The sequence below is a fragment of the Epinephelus fuscoguttatus genome, linkage group LG18 (assembly GCF_011397635.1).
Source record: "Epinephelus fuscoguttatus linkage group LG18, E.fuscoguttatus.final_Chr_v1".
Lineage (NCBI taxonomy): Eukaryota > Metazoa > Chordata > Actinopteri > Perciformes > Serranidae > Epinephelus > Epinephelus fuscoguttatus.
This window is the reverse complement of record NC_064769.1, coordinates 4792198-4817085: the sequence shown is the minus strand read 5'-3', so window position 1 is coordinate 4817085 and position 24888 is coordinate 4792198. Positions and strand designations below refer to the sequence as shown.

At 39.8% G+C, this 24888-nt stretch overlaps 1 protein-coding gene across 3 annotated transcripts in view; it reads left to right on the top strand.

Annotated features, from left to right (window-relative positions):
* pam (peptidylglycine alpha-amidating monooxygenase) overlaps window positions 1–22407 on the top strand; it is a 76708-nt gene extending 54301 nt beyond the window's left edge. For all 3 annotated transcript variants that reach the window (XM_049604006.1, XM_049604007.1, XM_049604005.1), the window contains 11 exons: window positions 4693–4822; window positions 7330–7446; window positions 7597–7669; window positions 8289–8499; window positions 9248–9451; window positions 10019–10134; window positions 12448–12544; window positions 12794–12844; window positions 15533–15781; window positions 17386–17445; window positions 18821–22407. In XM_049604006.1, the coding sequence (XP_049459963.1) occupies window positions 4693–4822; window positions 7330–7446; window positions 7597–7669; window positions 8289–8499; window positions 9248–9451; window positions 10019–10134; window positions 12448–12544; window positions 12794–12844; window positions 15533–15781; window positions 17386–17445; window positions 18821–18999 (1487 nt within the window). In that variant the 3' untranslated portion in view covers window positions 19000–22407. The remainder of the gene's footprint in view (window positions 1–4692; window positions 4823–7329; window positions 7447–7596; window positions 7670–8288; window positions 8500–9247; window positions 9452–10018; window positions 10135–12447; window positions 12545–12793; window positions 12845–15532; window positions 15782–17385; window positions 17446–18820) is intronic.
* The last annotated feature ends 2481 nt before the right edge of the window (window positions 22408–24888 follow it).

Below are 24888 nucleotides of genomic sequence, written 5' to 3'. Positions count from 1 at the left end.
TGGTTGGTCATCAGTACTTTTATAATGGAATTAAATACACTGAACAAAAATATAAACGCACCACTTTTGTTTTTGCTCCCATTTTTCGTGAGCTGGACTCAAAGATCTAAAACTTTTTCTACATACACAAAAGACCATTTCCCTCGAATATTGTTCATGAATCTGTCTAAATCTGTGTTAGTGAGCACTTCTCCTTTGCCGAGATAATCCATCCCACCTCACAGGTGTGGCATATCAAGATGCTGATTAGACAGCATGAATATTGCACAGGTGTGCCTTAGGCTGGCCATAATAAAAGGCCACTCTGAAATGTGCAGTTTTATCACACCGCACAATGCCACAGATGTCGCAAGTTTTGAGGGAGCGTGCAATTGGTATGCTGATTGCAGGAATGTCCACCAGAGCTGTTGCCTGTGAATTGAATGTTCATTTCTCTACCATAAGCCATCTCCAAAGGCGTTTCAGACAGTTTGACAGTACATCCAACTGGCCTCACAACCACAGACCACGTGTAACCACACCAGCCCAGGACCTCCACATCCAGCATGTTCACCTCCAAGATCGTCTGAGACCAGCCACCCGGACAGCTGCTGCAACAATCGGTTTGCATAACCAAAGAATTTCTGCACAAACTGTCAGAAACCGTCTCAGGAAGCTCATCTGCATGCTTGTCGTCCTCATCGGGGTCTCGACCTGACTGCAGTTCGTTGTCGTAACCAACTTGAGTGGGCAAATGCTCACATTCGATGGCGTCTGGCACGTTGGAGAGGTGTTCTCTTCATGGATGAATCCCAGTTTTCACTGTTAAGGACAGATGGCAGACAGCATGTGAGGCGTCGTGTGGGGGGGCGGTTTGCTGATGTCAACGCTGTGGATCGAGTGGCCCATGATTGCGGTGGGGTTATGGTATGGGCAGGCATATGTTATGGACAACGAACACAGGTGCATTTTATTGATGGCATTTTGAATGCACAGAGATACCGTGACGAGATCCTGAGGCCCATTGTTGTGCCATTCATCCACGACCATCACCTCATGTTGCAGCATGATAATGCACGGCCCCATGTTGCAAGGATCTGTACACAATTCCTGGAAGTTGAAAACATCCCAGTTCTTGCATGGCCAGCATACTCATCGGACATGTCACCCATTGAGCATGTTTGGGATGCTCTGGATCGGCGTATACGACAGCATGTTCCAGTTCCTGCCAATATCCAGCAACTTCAGCCATTCAAGAGGAGTGGACCAACATTCCACAGGCCACAATCAACAACCTGATCAACTCTATGCGAAGGAGATGCACTGCGTGAGGCAAATCGTGGTTACACCAGATACTGACTGTCCCCCTCCCCATAAAGCAAAACTGCACATTTCAGAGTGACCTTTTATTGTAGCCAGCCTAAGGCAGTGCAATATTCATGCTGTCTAATCAGCATCTTGATATGCCACACCTGTGAGGTGGGATGGATTATCTCAGCAAAGGAGAAGTGCTCACTAACACAGATTTAGACAGATTTGTGAACAATATTTGTGAGGAAATGGTCTTTAGTGTGGATAGAAAATGTTTTAGATCTTTGAGTTCAGCTCATGAAAAATGGGAGCAAAAACAAAAGTGGTGCGTTTATATTTTTGTTCAGTGTAGATATTTTAAGTAAATATGCAGATAACCGTCCGCTCCTCTTAGAGCTTGGATATTTCAGAAAGGTGTTACTCTGCTCGGTGATCTAGACAGTGTGTGAGTATGTGTGTTCTAGTCTGCACGCCATCTGCACAGGCTTGAGCAACATTTGAGTCATATGTGGATAAGTTTCAACAGCTGTGTACATCTGGACACTCAGTTCTTTTCCCATTCTCTGTGATGAAACCTGTCGAGCTCTGTCAAATTGCTGGAGTCTGTCAGTGAACAGCAGTTTGAAGTCCTGCCATAGATTCTGGATTAACCACTGTAAACTCTTGTATGAATGTGATTGGATATTACTGGTCAGCTGGTTGCCAAGCATAAAAGAAACAGCTGAAGGCAATCAGCTAATGCAAGTGTGATTTGAGTGCTCTGCTGAAAAAATGCAGTGCTCCATTCTACTGATCACTACTCAAAGCTGATGACCATAGGTTAGGGTTGGATCATAGATCAATTTGTGAATGGAAAAGTTTACTTCATGCTCAGCTCTTTCATCATCATGACAGCCCAAAATAATTCCCACATGACTGCCTGATCCGCCTGTCAATCATGCGAGCCATGTTACTCTCGCTAATGCACAGCACCACAAGATTCTTGAGCGCCTTCACTTGGGACAGCAAAATTATTCCCATGGCTTTAACCCTTAGTGCCCAGTTTATGCAGTTTGCATCTCAGAGTCACTATGGAAAGTGACACAGCAAAATTCATTTCTGTGTCCTGGCAAAAAAAATGGCTGAGGAAGCTTGGTAACAAAGTGATGCTTTAGCTCTCAGTTACAGTTAAAGTTTAATTATGGTTTATTACAATTTGGCCATCATTTCTGTATTTAATAACATCATACTCACTCACAGTTATTTGCTGATATGTGGGACTGCAGCAAGAACTGCAGCATGTCCAGACCATCCTTTTAGAACTCTGCCCCTACCTCTCAGTGCAGTTACTAATAAATTTGTTTTTAAAGGTGGAAAAAATTATACAGTCTATTAAACAAACTGAATTTGCATGTCAGCCCCATAGCACACCCCTGATTACTAGCCACAATAGAGAAACTGATATTGTCTTCTCCTTGTGTGTGTGTGTGTGTGTGTGTGTGTGTGTGTGTGTGTGTGTGTGTGTGTGTGTGTGTGTGTGTGTGCACGCATGCACATGGGCAAAATGTACACTACAGTATTGTAGAATTAACGAACAGGACCTTTGTTGCATGTCATACACCTCTCTCTTTCCTCCTGTCTGTGTCTATGCATCTGTGTGATAAAGGCAAAAAATGCCAGAAAAATAATAAAATATTTCCAAACAAAATTCAGAAAAGCATTGAAGTGGTAACCTTTCCCTTCCTAGCCACAAAGTGGGCTTGTGCTTTAAAAGAACGTGTTGAAGGAACTTACGTTCACAGTCATTTAGACTATAGAAATGATAAACACTCTGTTAAGGCAGCAACATTAGAACTGCGTTTTGAATGGTCACACAGATGGAAACTCCCTCCCCTTACACATTTCCGACATTGGAGTTGGGGAGGGGCGTTTGACAATTTCTGTAACTTTCCAAGAACTGCGTATTCGACATTCATATCCACTTCACACAGCGATTGGCCAGATGTGCAGAGTTGAGATGGTACAGAAGTTTTGAACTTTTTTCACAACCTCACAACTATTACTGGTACTTTTCATGTGTGCAGCACTAAAGGCCTTTGCACACTGAGTCCATTTTATCTGATGCATTTTTTAAAAAATCTGTCATTTGAAAAAAATAAAATAAAATAAAATTTTACACAGAAACCTCGCACACTGTGTCTGGTGTGTTGTATTATTCTATTTCTTGTGAAAATGTCCAATACAAGACAAAATGAAAAGACACATCTCCTCCCCTGCTTCCCTCTACAGAGATGCCTTTCTGGTTGTTCCCACTCTTTCCCCTGAGTCCTGCATTTGGCACTGTGGCTGGTGGAGCTGAGCTGTCCTCCCTCTCTTTTTCCACACTATAGCTTTTTCTCGAAACATCCTCCTCCTCGTCATCATTATTCACCTGAATATTATGATCAGACCTGTTGAAAGTGAGCAATCTGAGTTATGAAAGAATACTCTGCAGCCCATTTCTCTGTCTTCTGACAGATGTGTCCTGTTGCCACATTTTCTTCACTGATTCCTGGTCAAACAACTCTCTAAAGGCTTCTGATAGATGCGAAAAACACAGAGAATCAGACCCATTCCGAAAACTTTTATGACAGTCAGAAGTTTCAGACTCAGTGTGCAAATGTGACTGACCCACTTGACATGCTGCTGTGTTGTGCTACGGCCTATTCAAGTCAATGAAAGTCTGTCGGGTTCGGGCCAGGCTCGGTTATAATTGTCTCGGACTTGGGCGGGCCGGGTTCGTTCAGGAAAATGTGGCCTGAGCCGTGCTCTAGTGTGCTCACCTGTGTGCGCACACGTGTGTGTGTGTGTGTGTGTGTGCGCACGTGTGCATGCGAAACAGAGAGCAGAGGAGAATTGTATATGCCTGACCATGTAGAGACAGAAATGACATGTTGTCGTGTAAATTAAATAAAAAACATAAGGCTATTTAGTTTGTTTAATAAAAGGACAAAGTATAGACCTGTTCTATAGGAAAGGTAACCTTAAATGACTTCTGTTGAGATCTGGCACTATATAGAAAATAAAATTAAATAAAATTAACTTGACCTTCAAGTGGGGGCGGGGGTTGCCGTTGGGGGGCGGGGTGCCCCCCTAATATAATGGTAGGGGAACACTGGGTGTATTATTATTAGAGTAATGCACCAGTTTTTATCATAGATATGTGTCATATTAACTCATTGCAACCTTGTGTTTGTGTGTGCTTATCCATAATCACCTTGTTGTGTAACTTGAACCACTGATACAGTCTTGACACTAAAAAGAAAACAGATGTATGTGAAACCCCTTTCATTACAGAATGCCAGTGATCACTTTTAACACCATGTTGAAAATACCTCAACCCATGGGTTTGTGGGTGTCTGTGTGTGTTTTTGTGTATTGCAGACTACCATTTGGAGCAAGTCTCAGCATGGCCTCAGAATTCTCTCAAGCTGGGTCAGGTGTCAGGACTTGCCCTCGACTCAGATTCTAACCTGGTCATTTTCCATAGAGGTGACCACCACTGGGGGGCAGAGTAAGTCACCTTCAACATTTTCTGTTAATACAGGGCTTCTGACAGTCATTGAAACTCAGAAATCTTCATGTATAATGTTTTAAATATAATGTAGTTTGTTTATCTGGAGAGTTCACTACTGCCACCACCTTTCAGCTGTCCATAATATGACATATGATCCATCACTCACAGAAAGTACAGACTCTAGTTTAAACAACAGCCCACATTTCCTCACTTTTAGGTCTGTTGCCAATTGAGAGTCAAGGTATCTTAAAATATGCTTTTAGACAGTGGATGGTTATCGTGCCAGGACATATGGTCAAAAATGACCTGAATAATAAGCTGTTATGGTTGCAATCACATTGTCAAAGCAACTAGATGGATTGAAAAAATGCTACTCTGTGCAGGTTGAAAGTGTCTGTTATAATTTGTCCCCATATTGTCCCCATTGCCATTTGCAGCTGGCATTTTCGAATTGTGCAGGAATGAGTCCTTAAACACACAAATAATTTAGCATTTTAGCACTTCCGGTTCCTTTGTCTCAGAGTCATTGGATTTTTTATGGGTTGAATGGTGCTTAAAATAAATTCTGTGAATAGTGTGTTGCAGAAATGAGACCTAAAACACAGAAATAAGTTAGCATTTTAGCACATGGGTTTGTGATTTTGCATTTCCTAGGATAGCAAAGACAAGACCTACCCTCCTCTCCCTCTGACTGGGTTATACTCGTTGCCTTTGGTGGTTAGGTCAGTAAGGTTTAGGTAAAAGGAGTAAGATTGGTTAGCGTTAGAGTAAGAATGTCACAGTAACCCATTCAGAGGCAGAGTAAGGTTGGTAATGCCTTTGCTAGTCTAGGTAATGCAAATTTGCATTCGGTTCTATTGGTCAATGGGTTTTTGAAATTGGTTTTTGGTTAGATGCCTGAAATAAGGTATGTGGTTATCACAAGCTTGAGAGATTTCTGTGTTTTTTTCTATGACATAAAATATGCCAGTAAATACCCCACTTGTGACTTTTGAAGTGTTTGCATGTATTACAAAAGGCGGTTTCTAACAATTGGCTAAATGAGACTACAGAACTTCGTCACTCTGAGCATGGCTTTTTTTGGTGTCTTCCATTTGCACTGGGAAGTCATGCGACTGTTTTTACTGAACAAAATGTGTTTAATCAAGAAAACCAGGATGACACTGACTTTCTAGTTAGCCTACATAAATAAGCATCATCCCTCAACACTCTATGGGACTCACTGCTTTTTCTACCATATAACCAAAATAAAAAGCACAGGAAGGCATTGTTGGCTTTGTTTGCCTCATTCAGTTTAGCTTTGGCCACTACTGACAGTCAGCTGATGGTAAAGTGGAATTTATACTTCCACTTTGACACAGAACCTAGCTGTAGCATGACATGTACCTCCCGAGAAATGAAAAACCTGTCATGTTGACGCAGACCTCCTGTCCATTTTTGTAAGCTGAAAACCATTCCCTTCAGTGGAAATAGAGCTGTTTTTTTTACCTTTATTTCACAGTAAGAAACAAATTGTGAAGACAATAAAGCCCCCAAAATAGCTTTTTAAGTCTTGTGTGTGATTGTTCCTGGCTTCATATGAGTAGAGGAAATCTCCGCTACTTGCTAGGCTACTTTATACAATGTAAAATACTACAGGCTTGTTCTAATAACATTAGCATGTTGTATTTGTTTGGAAAAAGTGTTTAGTATAAGACAGTTGTTGTGTCAGTGAACCTTGTGAGTTGTAATGGAGCCAAAATTTGTAACCTTACCTTTGTTAAATGTTGCTGTTGTCCCTGCCTTCATATGAGTAGAGGAAATCTCCACTAGGTGCTAGGCTAATTTATACAATGTAAATGCCATAGGCTTGTGCTAATAATGTTAGCATGTTGTATTTGTGGGAAAAATGTGTTCAGCAAGAGAGAAGTGTTTTGTCTGTGAATCCTGCAATTTGTGTACTTGTGTTTAAAATTGTCGCTATTAAGCCATGTTTAATGTGTGTTGTTGGGCGTGTTTTGAATCAACTAAACTTTACAGCACTTCATAGAAACCCCACCGCCCACTTGTGTTATGGAGGTGTACCTGCAGAGTAGGGCTGCTCGATTATAGAAAAAATCATAATCACGATTATTTTGGTCATACACACATGAAACACACACATTGAAATCTTCCGCGATCACCTGCCCCTCGCATAACATCTCCAGGCATCTGTGACCAAAAATCGTTTACACTCGATTTCATTAATTTTGAAATCGTTTGACCTCAAAATTGTAATCGCGATCACCAGACAATTAATTGCACAGCCTTACTGCAGAGTGACACAGACACACCACCACACAAGTATAAATGCTCGCAACAGTGTAGGCCACGTGTGTAGGCTACAGAGTAGGCTCTGCATAGAACTGACGCACAAGTACAAATCTGCCTCAAGTAAGTGGCGTAACAGCTTGCAGCTAATATGGCATAGATGAAAGCAAACCATCTCTTTGTAGAACTACAAAACTTTTTTTTTTTTTTTTCAGCTCCTTTAACGACCAGGCGAGATACCTGCAGAGGTCCCAAGGTCCTATTCAACAGTCCACTATTCTGGTAGTTGACCCAACCAAAGGCAACATCCTGAAGGCTTCTGGTAGAGACATGTAAGTTATAGAGTGCGTTAGTTTTTATTGTCAAGAAGGAGAGTACTGAGTATGAACAGACACAGCAAGGTATTTCTTACATGGTTGACATCATGCATAACAGCCAAAGTGAAAACTGTCTTGTAATGATTCATATCTGGGATGTTGCAGGTTCTATTTGCCTCATGGAATAACTACAGACAAGAGGAATAATTACTGGGTCACTGATGTGGCTCTTCATCAGGTATGCTGCAGGTGGTATTCTAGCCCAGCTGAGTATGTTTAAAAACCAGCTCTACACATCAGATTTTAGGCTCTCAGTCATTTATGTATACTTAAAAGTTTTATTGATGATGAACTGCACAGCTTTCTTAAAACTATTAAGTGATACAGGTAAATAGCCAATAAATTACAAGAACAAAACATGTGTGTGTGTAGCATACTGTATGTAGTGTGTATAGCTTATCAGTTACATCATGTGACTGAATTAAAGTGTGAGTAATATTTTTGGAATTGGTGCCCAAAATCACTGTCTTTAAATGTGTCCCTGTTTTACACCAAGAAAACAAAGGTAATGCCAGATGTCTGTGCCATAATCTTAGAATGAAAAATGGTTGGTGTGTGACATTTACAAATGCATTTATTCTGTTCATGGTGAAATAATCATTTACACATTATTTATTTAGGTTTGTTATTTACATTGGTCTGTAAATAAATGATATACACCTTTAAAAGGTCATATGTACGCAGTAGGTCTGATGGTGATGTATTCAGAACAGGTTGAGATTCAATACCCAGATCAAGTCTATGAACACATGATGAAGCAGGACCAATCAGGAGTCTCCCTTCTGTCCACTCATCAGGTGTTTAAAGTGAGCAGTGATGGCAGAGACAGTGTGCTGCTGAAACTGGGAGAGGCTTTCACACCAGGAAGTGACAACAGCCACTTCTGCCAGCCCACTGATGTGGCTGTAGACCCTGAGACTGGGAACGTCTTTGTGTCTGATGGCTACTGCAATGCCAGGATACTCAAGTTCTCTGCAGATGGTGAATACCTGTCTCAGTGGGGTGCAGGTAGGAATCTGACTCAATACACGCACATACACACACACACACACACTCTTGGATGTTTTAAAGCAGGTGTTGTTAAACTAGAAAATGCATTTCCAGTGGAAAATGCCTGTGGATACTGAAAGCTAAAATGAATTCAAAACAATGGCTGAAAATGCAGAAATATGAAACAAATGAACTTGAACAGCAGTAGTAGTAGTAACAGTAGTTTGAGAAGAAGTACTAGAAGCAGCAATAGTAGTAGCAGTAGTGATTGTAGAAGTACTTGTAGTAGATACATTTAGAGGTTAAATGAGGTTGTTTTGAGAGGGATGAAGTACTTGAACAATACAAAAGGCCTTGCCAAATGCAGCATCAACAAAAGATTTTACCTTCTCAGTTTACTAACAACAATGTCCACTGTCAAACATAATGGAACTGTGCAGTGGTGTTATTTCAGAGTCTTCTGTTCAGTAGTTTTTCCTGTTTAAACACCCCGATGTGTAGGATGTGAAAATGTGTCAGTGAATGTAACACACAGACTGCATCCATTGAACATGAACTTGATTTACAATAACATGATATTAAAGTGACAGTGGTCTTTTCCACAGAATCAGTCATGTAGAAAGACAACATGACTTCCATGCAAATGTGGCTGTTTTCTCCATATAGGAGCTTCATTAATAATGTGGTAACTTTGTAGGTTGATACATCACTGACACCAGTGGACACCATCTGCACATATATAGCTGTCTTATTTTTCTGACTAAAGGGTCATCAGACAGGAGGAGGCGCGTACCGTTCTGGATCCCGCACAGTCTAGTGTTCCTTCCTGACAGACAGGAAGTTTGTGTGGCTGACAGGGAGAACGGACGTATCCAGTGCTTCATAGCCGAAACTGGAGAGTTTGTCAAAGAAATAAAGAAAGAGGAGTTCGGAGGAGAGGTGTTTGCCATCACCTACAGCCCTGCTGGAGGTGAGTACTGATGGAGCTGGGTAGAGACATTCATCACATGTCATCCCCTTGTCTTTCACGTTATTTTTCCTGTTGCTCAGTTATTATGCCAAACTATGGTGAGAGAACTGTTTAAATTTAAGCTTTGATTTTTTTTAATTTTGTTTTTCAGTCTGACTTCAGTCAGAAAGGGGCAATCAATTTACTTTCATGGTTGTATAAGGTCCTCCAGAGGTCTGAAGGACAGAGTGACCCTAATGATGTCACAGTGAAGTTATCAGGGTTGTCTTGGCTTGGGCTCAGACACAAACAGAAAGCCTGCATTACAAACTGTATCTCAGGCAGAGAGGGTCTGGCAAAACATGCTGTTGAATGGTATAATGTAGGGTCCAGTGTTTTTAGGGCTTGAGCCAAACTAAAGGGTAAAAGTCGCAATATCTTATAGCCAGAAATGTTACAATGTGCCTTTAATAAAGTTTTCAATTCAAGGAGTACCTTTATATTGTGTTCTCGTAAATGTCTAACAGTTACCGTGTGTGTGCATGTGTGTGTGTGTGTGTGTGTGTGTGTGTGTGTGCATGCATGAAGATGGCTTGATCTTTGCAGTAAATGGAGTCTCTCCATATCGCTCAGCTCCACTCAGAGGTTTTGTAATAAATTATTCAACGACGGACATTTTGGATACCTTCAGCCCTGAGAAAACGGTAATCACACACACACACACACACACACAGATATATTGAGCCGCTCTCACTCATTCCTTTCTCTACTGTACTGAAACACTGGTAAAGGCTGTGTATGATTAAGGACAGTAGCTTTTGAGTCACTAATTATTCATCATTTTTGTCGATGGATGAAATGCAACAAAGGTCCTCAGCTGGAATTGAACCTGGGATATTGCAATTATACTGTAAGCTTGTTAGAGCAGGTGGCCACTAGAATACCCCAACCATCCACCCGATCCATTTGCAGGGCCTTAGGATGCTGGAGCCTATCTCAGCAGGCATGGGGTTCGAGGTGGGGCACACCGCAGAGAGTTCGCCAAGCTTAAACAGGGCAGACACATAAAGACAGACAATCCTTCACCTTCACTTAGAAGTTCTTGCTGCAACTGCAATTGTTATGCCCATAACCAGCAATGGCTTGGAGGCATTATGTTTTTGGGTTGTCCGTCTATCGCATTCTTGTGAAAGTGCTATCTCAAGAACACTTTTAGGGCATTTCTTCAAATTTGGCACAAACATTCACTTTGAGTCAAAGATGAACTGGTTGGAATTTAGTGGTCAAAGATCAAGCTCACTGAGATCTTGTCTGTCTCATTCTTGTGAACGCAATATCTCAAGAATACCTTGAGGGAATTTTGGAAAATGTTCACTTGGACTTAATGATGAACTGATTAGATTTTGGTGGTCAGAGGTCACTGTGACCTGCATTCATCTCAGTCTTGTGAAAGTGATATCTCAAGAACACCTAAAGGGAATTTGACACAAATGTCCACTTGGACTGAAGAATAAACTGATTAGAATTTTGTGGTCGAAGGTTAAAGGTCAAGGTCAGTGAGACCTCACAGAATGTTTTTGGCCATAACTCAAGAATTCTTAAGCTAAATGTAATAAAATTTTACACATTTGTCTAATAGAATAAAATTATGAAGTGATGACATTGGCAAGGTCAAGGGACAAGGGACAGTTTCACTGTAACATCATAATTTTCTGCTTAAAACACTTTTCGAGCCCATCATATCTCAGGAACAGAAGGGGAGACATTTGGTCAGATACTGAATTGGTAATCCAAATCTTGGGTGCTCACCTTCAAACTGTGCTGATTGTATAGATCTTTTGTGCTTTGCAGGGTTGCGGAAATGGCAGAAATGGTTGGTTTCCCAATTGGGTCTTACTAATCACAATGTTTCAAGCCTAAACTTTTAGCTCAGCCTCCATACCCTTTGTGATTTCATCCTTCTTGTTTGGGTAACATTAATTTACTTTCTTATTGCCATGGCTTCCTCCAGCAATGGATAATACTCTCAGTACCACTCTGATATGTCGCCATGTTTGCTTTGCCGCAACTCCCAATCTGTTTTCTTGACCTCCTTATACTCATGTGTTACTTTCAGTAACAGTTCCACCTCTTTGTCAGTCCAAGCAAAGAAATCCCTGGTCTTACTTTTTGCCATCTCTGTATTATTTTCTGTAACTAAGCAACCTACCCCAGAGTAGACAACCTGCTTCCTGTTTACACTAGCAAGCAAATGGCCAGTGTACGTAAATAGTCATGTGATATGCCTTTTCAGGTGTGTTAGTATGGACTGAGATTATTTCTGAAGCAGTGCTAAAATGCTCATGTGTACGGAAAATGTTTTCCTTTAAGACACATATAAGTGAGTCTCTTCAACAGTCTGCTCCTCCTCAACCCCAGTGATACGGATGGGTTTTTTTTTTTTTTGTTTTTTTGTTTTTTGTTTGTTTTTTTTTGGTGACTGTACTGCTCCAGTTCAGATTCCAGATATCACAAAGTTTCTGTGAATTTTAAATGACTGCTAGAGTTCATTGTCACTTGGAATCTTGATGAGAAGATTCAGTAGGACAAGACAACTGGGTGTCAGGCTCTTTCATTAGATTGCTGACATTATCCTGGTCACACATGGCTTCATTGGTATAAGGTCTGGACCACATGCTGGATATCCAATTATTATATCCTGTCTCTGGTGTTCATCGATTCAGATTCATTAAACTTTGGTTTCTGAGATTCAGGTACATTTAAGGCACAATAATAATCCAGGCAGTTCCAAATATTTCTATACTGTACGAATTATAAATTGTTATCGCAGATGGAGGTGAAATTTGACCTAGCTGAGCTGAACTGAAGTTTGCAACTTTCCTCCAGTCTGAACTCAATGCTTATCATCTGATTCAAGCAGACATGTATTGTAGTCAGACCAAGTGATTTTTAGATAGTGATGAATCATTTTTGTTGCCTTGACTCTCTTACTGAGCTATATTTTCCTTTATTTGCAGGAGTTTAAAATGCCTCATGACATTGTTGAAACCAAGGATGGCAGCGTCTTCGTCGGAGATGTAGGCACTAAATCAGTCTTCAAGTTCACCACTGAGAGTAAGCTCAGCTTCAGTAAGACAATGATTAGTCTAAACTCTGAAATATTCTCATGTGCAGACTTCTTAGCTTGAGTGTGTTAGAGAAATTCACATTCACTATTAGATGTTATTTATAATGTATATTGGTGAGAATACAGAAATCATTTTATTAATCAAGTCCTTTTTTTTTGGCTTTGCACATGAACTCTCTTAACTGAAATCTAGCTAATCCTATACCTGGTTTTAAAAATGCCTTCTTTTTTTCCAGAGTTACATCGTTCTGTCAAGAAAGCTGGAATCGAGGTTCAAGAACTTGAAGGTAAGTTTTGTTGAGTGTTTTCATTTTTATACCCATCATGATAATAAAAGTACTTGCTGCTGCTGATATTTGCTGATACTACATAGCTGCACAAATACACACACACACATATGCACATGCACACACACACACACACACACACACAGCATGTGATGCACATCAACACCTGCAACCATTGTGTTGGGTGCCTGATACACCTCTGTCCTGTTTCTCATGATGTTTGTCAAGATGTGTATTAACATCCACAAACAAGCTTGCCACAAAATTGTTGGCATTGTAGGTTTCTGCAAACCACGGATATGTTACATCTGTAAGTTATTATCCGTTATGTAGTGGATACATTGAAACTTTACGCTTCAACAATGCCTTGGTTAATGTGTGGTTTTGTTAAGGCGCAAAAAACAGTTGGTCATGGTTAGGAAAAGATCATGTTTTTGCTTAAAATACCTGGTTTTGGGGACACAGTCCTTGCTGAAAAAACAGCAGTGTTTCAGTAAAAAAAACAACTACTTTTAGTGGCCCAGTTTTTTGTTGGTCTCGAACAGTGTTCTGCAATCTGGCAGGCGTCTTGTGTAGGTGACATGCTCGCTACCATCCGCTCCACTTGTAGATGACAAAACTACATCCCTTTAGAAACATTGATATTATACTTAAGAATCATGTAAATATAATGTATTTGTAGTTTGCAGGAAAGTACATTACGTACATTTTTGGCTGCCACAAAACAGCAGTCTCCAATCAGCACATCCTGGCTACTTTACTCTGACGACTTCCTCCTGTCAGTATGATGCGTTCAGTGTGTGCTGTTGGCATGAAATGTCACTGATGTGTGTGGCACTAACAAATACTCAGACCAGTGCGGGCTGTGTTCCAACAGTTTTGAAGTATGAACGCCAGACCAAAACTGGGCCCATCATTAACTGGAAAGTGAGCAAATGCATGGAGTAGGAGTCAGCGGACAGCCGGAGTAAGATCAAGGTTCAGACCCACAGATTTGTCAACTACAGGGTCAGCATGTGTTGATTCTGAAATGTTCTGATTTTGAGCAATGCCTAATATTATAAAAAGACAGCGGGACTGAGTTCACAAATCTAAACAACACGGAAAGTTGTTTACTAAACATAAGCAAGATAACATCTACTATTTAAATCTGTCACTGTAGTGTAATCATCAAAGTCAGATATCAGAAGCTTTATTTGATTTGAAGTATTCTAAACTAAGCACAAAAAGTAAGGAAATTTCGCTTTGGTAGATTATTTCTTTGTTGTAACAATGCTTCTTGGCAATACATCTTATACCATTAGAAAGCCTGTTTAATTCCCTTTTAAATGGTGCCACATTTGTAAGGAACACATATTTGTGGGATGAGCAGCAGAGATGAATATGTGGTTTGTACCCACGAAAAATTTGCCAAATCTTCTCTGCCAATGCCAAACAGCTTTTTTTGCTGTTGCTATTAACTCTTGTTTTGAGCTGATTGGCACCTGATTGTAAGCACCTGTGAGCATGGGCCCTGCTACAGTGGTCAGTTGTTGTCTGCTCCAAGAATTGGCATGCCACGTTTGACTGATCTGGATAGGGCCTGTGCGAGAGGGCAACTTCAAGTTGGTGTTCCGCAATACCAAGTTGCGGCACTGAAGGCCAAGTTCCATAAAACGGGGGATGTCAGAGACAGGCCGCGAAGTGGGCATCCCAAGAAGATGGCACCCCAAGAAGAGCGTTTCCTCATCCTGTCAGCACTTAGGAACCTTAGGCAGTCTTCTACAGATTTGCAGTCAAGGTTTGCAGTACAATATGGCCGACGGCTCTCTGCCCAGACAATCCGGAACAGACTGCACACAGCCAATCTCCGGTCTTATAGGTCTGCCAGGAGACCTGCCATGACTGCCCTTCACCGTCAGGCCCATTTGTGCTGGTGTCGGCAACACGTGCACTGGAACTTGAACATGTGGAGGAACGTTATGATCAGCGATGAGTCCAGATTCTGCCTACGGCAGTTGGATCATAGGGTCAAAGTGTGGAGAAGACGCAGACAACGCTTTGCTGGTTGCTGCACCGATAGAGTGGGATGCCATGCCACAGCAGTGTGTGACCAGGCTGGTGACCAGCATGAGGAGAAGGTGCCAGGCTGCTGTGGCTATATATGGTTCTTCCACACGCTACTGAGGCTCCCGTTTGTTAAATGAATAAACTGTTAAATTGCCAATATGTCTTGTTTCTTCAGACTTCATTCATCCAATCCACTAAACACTAAACAAGAGTCAACAGCAAAAAAAAGCTGTTAGGCATTGGCAGAGAAGATTTGGCAAATTTTTCATGGGCACAACCCACATACTCAGCTCTGCTGCTCATTCCACAAATGCATGTTGCTTACAAATGTGGCACCATTTAAAAGGGAAATAAACAGGCTTTCCAGTAATGTAAGATTTATTGCCAAGAAGCATTGTTACAACAAAGAAATAATCTACCTAACAGAAATTTCCTTACTTCCTGTGCTTAGTTTAGATTTGATTGTTAAAAAAAATTTTTTTTAAAAAATTAGCGTATACTTTTTATCCCCAAAGATAAAAAAATAAATCCTGTGGGGACTTTGATGAAAATGGCACTCCCAATGAGTTATTCTCTCAGTTTCACCTGCTCTGTCAGGAAATGGAAACCTAGTTAATCACAGCACTTCTCTCTGTGTAGAAATGGAGACATTTGTCCAAACGAAGGTGAGACCAGAGCACAACATGTCGAAGACAGCAGCCGTCCAAGAGAAGCAAACTGTGGCTCTACAGCCTCAACCACAACAAGAGACAGAGGAGGAGAAGAAGAAGAATGCAGCAAAGTCAAACAGAGGGCAGGGTGTACTCCCAGCCATTATCACCACCCTGCTGCTCATCCCTCTGCTGCTGGTCATCTCCGTTGGAGTCTTTATCTGCTGGAGGAAAAACAGTATGTATGACAGTCAGACCAGGGGCAGTAAACCAAACATTTTTATATTCAAGAATACCAAAATAGACATTAGGCCACATGCCTCTTTCTGACAAGGCTTAACGTTTTTTCAAGTCCATCTTAATGTAATACTCAGACGCCCATATATCCATTTATAGGGGTATTGAACACTATAATGGTGCCCATACTGTCTGCAGAAGAGATCCTTTCCTAAAGTGGTTTTCATGTAAGATATGGAAGACAAAATCCACAGTTCTTGTTCTGTGCAAAAATGCATTCTAAATATCATCTGAAAATAATATGAGGCCTCTGCGGTCCGAGTTACACAACTTAAGTGGGTATCTCCTGAAGTCTTTTTTCTCCAATGATATTCCCTCTTTTTCTCCATGGACAGTGCCTGCCACGGCAGAGATAACACAAAGCCTGAATTTTGTGTTAAAAGAGAGTAACTTTATAAGTTACCCAGGTAATTTGTCTAATGCCGTTTTCAGACTACATGACATTTTTGTCCATTCCGCCAGTCACATGTCAGATTAGGCGATCATCAAAATCAAAATCTTGCCGTGAGTTGGCCGACAGACATGACAGACTACACACTGGTCCACCACCAATCATTGCTGGTCATCTTTCAGGACATGGTCATCGGATTATTCTTGTTCTATTTTTATTATTATTACTATTATTTCAGTCATTATGGCTGTTAATGTCCCAGCCAAAATGTCATTGTAGTAACGTAAAAAGTGCCAAATTGCAAATTTTGGCATAAAAAGCCCAAAGGAGCGGTCTAGCTCAGTTGTTCACAGCTGGCCCGTCATGGAGCCGGTTTGCTGTCACTGTTAAGTAGGTGTCCGTTAGTCACTCACTCCACAGTAGGAAACGGCACTTTTTTTTTTTTTTTTTAAAGAAACATTCAAGACACATTCATGAGTCGCTTGTAGTCCTATCAGAATGGACCCGTGAGCCAATTTAGGACCACGACCTACCAGTTTGGAACCACTGGTCTAGCTTAGCCAGTCAGATTGTTAATTTTCAGGAGGAGTGTCAATGATGATCATCAGCTGCACTGTTGGACTGTGTTTGCTAAAGCCTGAAGTCTGAGCCATTTGTAACTTTTATGTTCCTTTAACATCTCAGTGTTTTGCTCCCAACCATGCTGGCATTACAGCACCACTGACTAGGTGGTTGTGGTCTGAAACATGTCAGGAGGCTTTAGTTCAGATCAAAGACATTTTGTCCAGGTCCCCAGACCTTTAGCCTTTTAGTTTGTCATTTCATTCAAGAACAGTGAGGAAGCTGACACCTCTCCGTAGGCTGAGAGCATCTCAGGTTAAAGTCAGTGTTGATATGATTGTGCTAAACGTTTCCCTAAAACTCTAACTGGGGTTGATGAAATCAAAGGTAATATCAAGTACAGTCATTAATGTAAGACTTGTTTGCAATACCTCTAAACAAAGATTAAATAGATTTTTCCCTAACAACAGGAAAATAATAGAATGCTGAAAGCTGTACACCTTGCTCTGCTCTGTTTGCTCTGTTGTCTTTGTGTCCTTAATATTTGGTCATCAGCATTCAGCTAAATACTGCTGAATATCATTTGTTTACAGACCGATGTGAGGTGAAAACTGAACCCAGCTCTGTGGGAGGAATCTTGGGAAAAATAAGAGGTAAGTCATTCATGACATTACAAACCAGAAAATTTCTCATGACATGTTTAGACTATGCCTGATACTAGCTGCACATCCCAATGCTAATAGAGTGCTCGAGGGATGATGTTTTTCTGTAGGCTGACGCAAAAGTTAGCATCACTCTGGTTCCCTCATCAAAAAGCCTATGGGGGTTTTTCCACTGGATTTTGGATTATTGCCAAAAATAAGCTCTGTGGCAAACAAATGGCTATGATACTTGCATGTTTTGTTCAGTAAGATAATCTTCACAAATGAACACAGATTACTTAAGATGAAATGCATTTGCCAGAAATAAAAAGTCAGGCTTTAAACAAACTACACCACAGTTGCATGACTTAATGTCACCACCATAACATTACTTTAAAGCCATGTTTAGTGAGGCTCAGTGTGATGATGTTCTGTAGTCTTATTTAGCCACTTGTTAGCAACCACTGTTTTAAGGACACATAAAAGCTTAAGATCTCATGAGTGGGGTATTTACTGACGTATTTTATGTCATAGAACAAAACATGAAAGTCTCTTAAGCATGTGTCATCCAAAGACCTTATTACAGTCATCTAACCAAAAACACATTCAAAAACCCACTGACTTCGGGAGTGCTAAAATGCTAACTCATTTCGGGGTTTTAGAATTCATTCCTGGGGCACTCTATTAGCAGTACTTATAGCAGTATTTATAGCAGTAGTTGCATCATTGAGGTTCATAGGCCACATGCTGAGTGTTTATCTCTCTATGAGAAAGAAAGAGAATAGACCACACGCATACTCACACATATGTGTGTGGCACTGGTTGTTATGGTGATATGAGCACTGTGATGGAGTGGAGGGGCAGACCACAGTTATAAAACACTAGATGTGACATTACATCATATCTCATGGGAAAGCTGTCTGCAGTCTTACCTGGGTGTTGTTTATAATCGCCACCTCTGGGCAGCAGCTGTGGTTGTCAGCTGTACAGCACCTAATTCAGGGTTTCCCACATATTCATTTATTTGTGGCGGCCCAGCATAATTAAAATGTCACCTTTTAATTTTCATTTTGAGGCTGGACCGTGTTGTTGTTGTTGTTGTAATACATATATATGTAATACATATATATATATATATACCATTTGGTTTTTCGTTGCACCACATTCCCACAACACAGAGCGTATTCTGTGCACAGACGGAGTAGCAGAACAGCTGCTCCTCTCACCTATCAATCTGATACAGCTCTTAATGGATTGACTGATCAGCTAACTCTACACACCTCCAGTAGCTCCTAAGTAGTTCTAAGTAGCTTATCCATCCTCCAACTCAAAATTGCTGAGGAAAAAAACTGTAGATAACGGTCTTTGGTGTTCTTCCTCTGTCAAGGTAAAGCTGTGGGCAGTCTGAACCTGGGGAACTTCTTTGCATCCCATAAGGGTTATAGTCGTCAGGGCTTTGACCAGCTGAGCACTGAAGGCAGCGACCAGGAGAGGAATGACGAGGACAGCAGCGACTCGGAGAACGAAGAGTACTCTGCTCTGCCTCCTCCTCAGTCCTCCTCGTAGACACTCTGGGTACAGCCACCAACCTTCTGCTTTCTCTACCAATCCAAGATGTATGTTCTTCATCATGTGTGTAACTGTTGTGTTAGCTGCCAATCTTATTGTTTATATATTTAAAAAAAAGATGCTGTATATAAAATAATTAGCCTAATTTAGACAGTTTATTTAAAATTTATTTAATTTACCCAAAGTCTGGATACAGCCTTGGTGATACAATTCACAAGTTTTACTTTGAAAGATTGTTTTTCCCAAATCAAACTTGCATTTAGTGAAATTATTAGCACAATCCCCAGTTTGAAATAGCTGGTGTAAGGTTTAGCCTTGATACAAGACCAAATCTGCCAGCGAGCTGAGATAACTTTTTTCCTCATGCTATTGTTTCACTTCTTTTAGGGATTTGCTTGAAATGAGGATCAGCAAAAAAATTCAACGAAATTCTCAAAATAAGCTGTTTAGTGTTGGAAACAGGTCAAACAAAACAAAGCCCAATGCTGGAATTTTATTTTCATTTGTAAGAAACTAAACGAAACTTCACTGAATCACTTTTTGAGAAGGGACATTGATGGGACTGAAATGTGGTCAAGTATTTCACTCTTAGTCAGCTAATGTTATTTTTGTACTCAAAGTGACCTGTTTGAAAACCTGAAAGGCTCTGTTTTCATGGCAGCGCTCTGACCAGCTTAAGCAGCACTACGGCAGTTTATTGGTTTTCTGACAGTGATATTCGCTTTGCCCAGCTGTTAGCCCAGGTGGGAAGAGAAGTGCCAAGTGGAAAGTGGAAGTGCAGAGTCTTTGATATTTTGGAACAACTTGGGTCTTATGAAGATGTTGCGCTGAGAATAGATGTCTCAGAACCATGTCTGTTCCTGGAAAAACATCACTCTACTGCCAATTTGTTGATTCTGTCATCAAGAGAAACTAAATCCTCAGAGAGAATATTGTAATTAAACTCTGAGAAAAAGATGCATTTAAAATGGCAAAAAAAATCCAATGTAAAGTATCTGAAAGTAACTTATGGAACATCAGTAAATCAGTGACCTATGAATTAATTTGAGGGACTTTTACAGTATCAGTCATGCACAGCTGCTTTATAATGTATGAAAAGGCTCTGATTTAAGAAGTGCCGCAGGAGAGCTATGGCCATTCACTATGTTTACCTTGAATACAGGGTGCCACAAAATAACCCTACACACCTCCACATACATCAGACTGGTCAGTTCTGAATTGCAGGATGTATTCTCACTGTTAATGACTGAGACATCAGGTTAAAGGGGTTCATAAATCCAATTTTAGCAAAAGTGCCATTACATACAATATGATGGGACCATTAGCATCCTGAGATACAATAGGATTAAAGGGATACAAAATGACCACTTATATATCATTTACTCACCCGTGTTAAATGAATTAGTAAAGAAAACTGAATGGATAATCCAAAACTGAAGAAAACTCTTGATAATTTGCAGTAAAGGGGACTGTATTAAACAACAGGAAAACTATCAACACATCCCAGCCAAGTCTCATTTATCCAGTTGTATGCTCAGTAATTAACAAACACATGCCTTTTTGCTAAAACATTACTATTTAAAAACGTTTCCACAAAAACAGCCTTACACACAGACTTAGATAAGATCAGATAAGATCCTTTGTTCACTGTGGAGGCAGCATTTGAGAAAGTTTTCTTCATTAATTCAATATAACACAGGTTGAAGTATTCCTGTAAGACTGAGATGGTGTCGGATTGATGCGATCATGTAAATGACTTGAACAAGCATTTTTTAAATACAGTACAGGCCAAAAGTTTGGACACACCTTCTCATTCAATGCGTTTTCTTTATTTTCATGACTATTTACATTGTAGATTCTCACTGAAGGCATCAAAACTATGAATGAACACATGTGGAGTTATGTACTTAACAAAAAAAGGTGAAATAACTGAAAACATGTTTTATATTCTAGTTTCTTCAAAATAGCCACCCTTTGCTCTGATTACTGCTTTGCACACTCTTGGCATTCTCTCCATGAGCTTCAAGAGGTAGTCACCTGAAATGGTTTTCCAACAGTCTTGAAGGAGTTCCCAGAGGTGTTTAGCACTTGTTGGCCCCTTTGCCTTCACTCTGCGGTCCAGCTCACCCCAAACCATCTCCATTGGGTTCAGGTCCGGTGACTGTGTGACAGACCTCACTGTGATTGACTTAGCTCTTTCAAGACGATGAGAGCAGAGATGTGATCGGCTGTATTTATTAATCACTATACCGTCTCATTTACATTCCACTTCACTCAACCATATAGCACTTTGTGCTGCTCAACTAAAATAGCAGGCGAGCTTGGAGAGGCTCACACAGTCTGTGGTCCCAGGATGTCCTGCTTTGTGCTGCTCACCGTGCTTTTCCATTAAAATAGAGCCCTACGAAAGAAACAGAGATGCTCTGTTGGCTGTTTATGTTGCTGTTCAGTGTTTTGGTTACGCCGAGTCAGAACTGGACATAAGTACAGTGTTTTTCATGACATTTCAATATCTGATTAACAATTCAATTAGCAGGATTAATTACAGAAATTTTGCAAGTTTATCTAGATTTCAAAAATGCAACGTTTAACAGCACTGATACTGTGTAGATGGTTTACTTTGACTGGAAAAGTGCATCCTTCCTTACATAAATCTCTTCCATGTAGTAAAGCTACACACATAGCATTATTTCAGTATGATTGTTTGGTCCATGTTTCAATTTGGTAACATTTCACTTGTAATTTTGTGCCTTTTTTACATCTGTATTTTGCCTTTCTTCAGCACCTGCCATTTCAAAATGTACCATGGGATGAAAACAGCTGCTGCTAGTAGAGCTTGTACTATATTGATTTCTCTTCCATTCAAGTGTACAGAAAATAGATATTATTACATATATATGTATATGTATATTAATGTCTGTATGTATGTGTGTATGTATGTATGTGTGTATGTGTGTATGTGTGTGTGTGTGTAAGATGCCAATCAAACAGCCAAGTCTCAAGCACTGTAACTTTTACATCAAACTCCCTCACTTCAGAGTTCAGACTATAAAGAAACAGCATGAATTAAGAAACAGTTGCTTTGTCCATCTTCTGTAACTTAAATGAACCACGTTGCTCTGTTTGCAAGTTTTAGCTCTTTACTTACAAATTGTTTATGATTGATGTGTTTGCTCTTAACCTAATATACATATACTTAAGTCACAATATAATATTATTGCAATTTTAAATGTATTGTGATATGCTGAGCACTGCGATAAAATGAAAATTATGTCCCCAAAGGAAAATTCTGTCAACATCTGTTTTATCTAATAAGATAAATTATTAATATGACAAATTCAAATTAAACATTAGGTTGCCTACTGTGGAAAACTTTATGTAGTAAAAAAAAAAAAAAAAAGAAAAGAAATCAGTACTTGTGTGAGGATACGATATTGCCACACAAAAATATTGTGATATTATGCGGTATCCATTTTATTTCCCCACCCCTAAAAGATACTCATTATCATAGACAGTAAAGAAAACCAGCAAATATTCAGTTCAGAGAAACTGGAGCCAGTGGAGTGTTGGCATTGTTGCTTAATAAATGTGCTGCTTAAAGGGATAGTTCAGATTTTTTGAAGTGGGGTGTTATGGGGTACTTATCCATAGTCTGTGTATTATTTATTTATTTAACAGGGACAGTGCACTGCTACCTAGCTGCACCAGCGTTAGCTATACGCTAATTTTCATCTGTAGTCCCAGCGCAGGAAACGGAGAATAATTTATCTGCTAAAAGACATTAATTGTATAAAAAACACAATTACAAAATAGAACATATTTATGACACAATGGTTTCAGCAATAACAACAGCAAGACAACACAATATCAAATCATTGCAACAATAAAAGTAGCAACAACAATAAAACTACGACCCTAAGACACCACAACAACAACAACAACAACAACAACAATGAAACTACAACATAAAGATATAACAAGATTTTACAGTGTTAGATCAAGTGTTCATGTGTGATGGGTACATGATTGGGTTGATTTTAGCCCTGATTTCATCTTAAATTTAAAGCCAACAAAGCTGTTACACTGTCTTTTCTCACTTGGTACTGAGTTTCAATAGTTAGTAGCTCTAACAGAGAAGGCTGATCTACCAAACTTAGTAGATCTGTGCTGTTGGTCGACCTAGATGCCCTCCCTTTGTCTGAGTGCAGTTGTATGAACTCTTTTAAAGGTGGAGCAGCCAGATCATTAATCACATTGTACACTACACGAGCATCAGCAAAACACACAAAGCTGTCAAAGGTCAGTATATTATGCCTTTGAATGATGTTACAGTGGTGATAACATAATGATTTTTTTGTCCAGTGCCTTGAGTGTTTGTTTGTAAAGTGTTTGCAGCTGTGCAAGTGCTGTTTTTCCAGAGTGTGACCAGCTTGTAATGCGCTCAGTGATTGAAAAAATCCTTGAGTGCATGTATATTCCCACATTTAAGGGGAACTGGTTTCAATTATAACTAAAGTTCCTTAGATTTTATTTAGATTAAATGTTTCTTAAAAGTCAGCTGTAAATCAAGTGTAATTCCTCGATATTTAAAATGTGACACAGTCTGGATCCTTTCTCCCTTTACCACAATATCTGGCTGACTTCCATTTTTCCTAATAAAAAATGATTATGATGAGGATGACCGTGTCATCCTCGTACATTTGGGTTTAAACTTCAGGACATGTGAGTGGCAGATCATTAACATATAGACTAAACAAAAGAGGTCCTAAGATTGAGCCTTGTGGAACACCAACAGAGCAATCAACAAATGATGAGGTCCTATTCCCAATTCTAGTACATTGTCTTCTCCATCCATTTGATTGCATCAGTGGAGAAATTAAAAGTGGATCATTTAGAAAGAGGAACATTATGATTTACAGTATCAAATGCTTTTCTCAAGTCCAAAAATACAGCTCCTACAGCATCTACTATTCTGTGCAACTTTAATTAGATTTTTCCAATGAAATAGCAGGCAGCCATTTTAGTTGAATGTATTTTTCTGAAGCCAAATTGCATGGGATAAAGTACAGCTTGTCCTGAGTTTAAAAAGTCAGTTAATTGTTCAGTAAAAGTAAATTTCTTAATACAGCAGATGTCAGTCGGCACACCCCCAGTTTGGAGAAGTAGGCAGGAATCCAACATGGAAGTTAAGCAATGTTCTTCTGTGGAAGGGTCAGCAACAAAACATATTTCAGCCACCTAAAAAAAAGTCCTTTTTAAAAAAAATCATTATCAATTTAAGTGTACATTATATTGAGAGTGTTTTCATTGCGTCACACAGCTCATTTCGATGGGGAAGATATTACTGTTTTAAGTTCCCCATGTATACTCTTGTCAACACCACCAGACTCCAAACTGGGAACAAGCTGACTGACATCTACTGTATATAATATACTGTCTATGGACAAGTGCCTGATACAACCCCACTTAAAAAAATCTGAACTATCTGAACTTAAATATTAATGATTAATGGATTTTAAAAATTGTTTGAGATGAAATACCTTTAAGTCAAACTGAAAATTAATACATTAAAATCAACTGCTTCAGTGCTATAATTATTGTATGGAAAACCAGTGGATACCTGGAAAAGTGAAAAGGAATACATTCAGTTTTTCTTATCACAGGATCACGCAGCATGTTTTACAAAATGTTCAGCTGTGATTTAAAGAATACGATGTGTAGCAAATGGGCTAAAACATGCAGTGGACCAATTTTTGTGGTTCTTAAAATGTTTGTCTTCTTTACAGCTGCAGGTGCATGTCTGCATTTAAATTGTTCTGTTTCAGCAATGTAATATTGTGTATATTGTGAACCATTGTGCACATTGTCCCAAACTGAAAGTTTCTG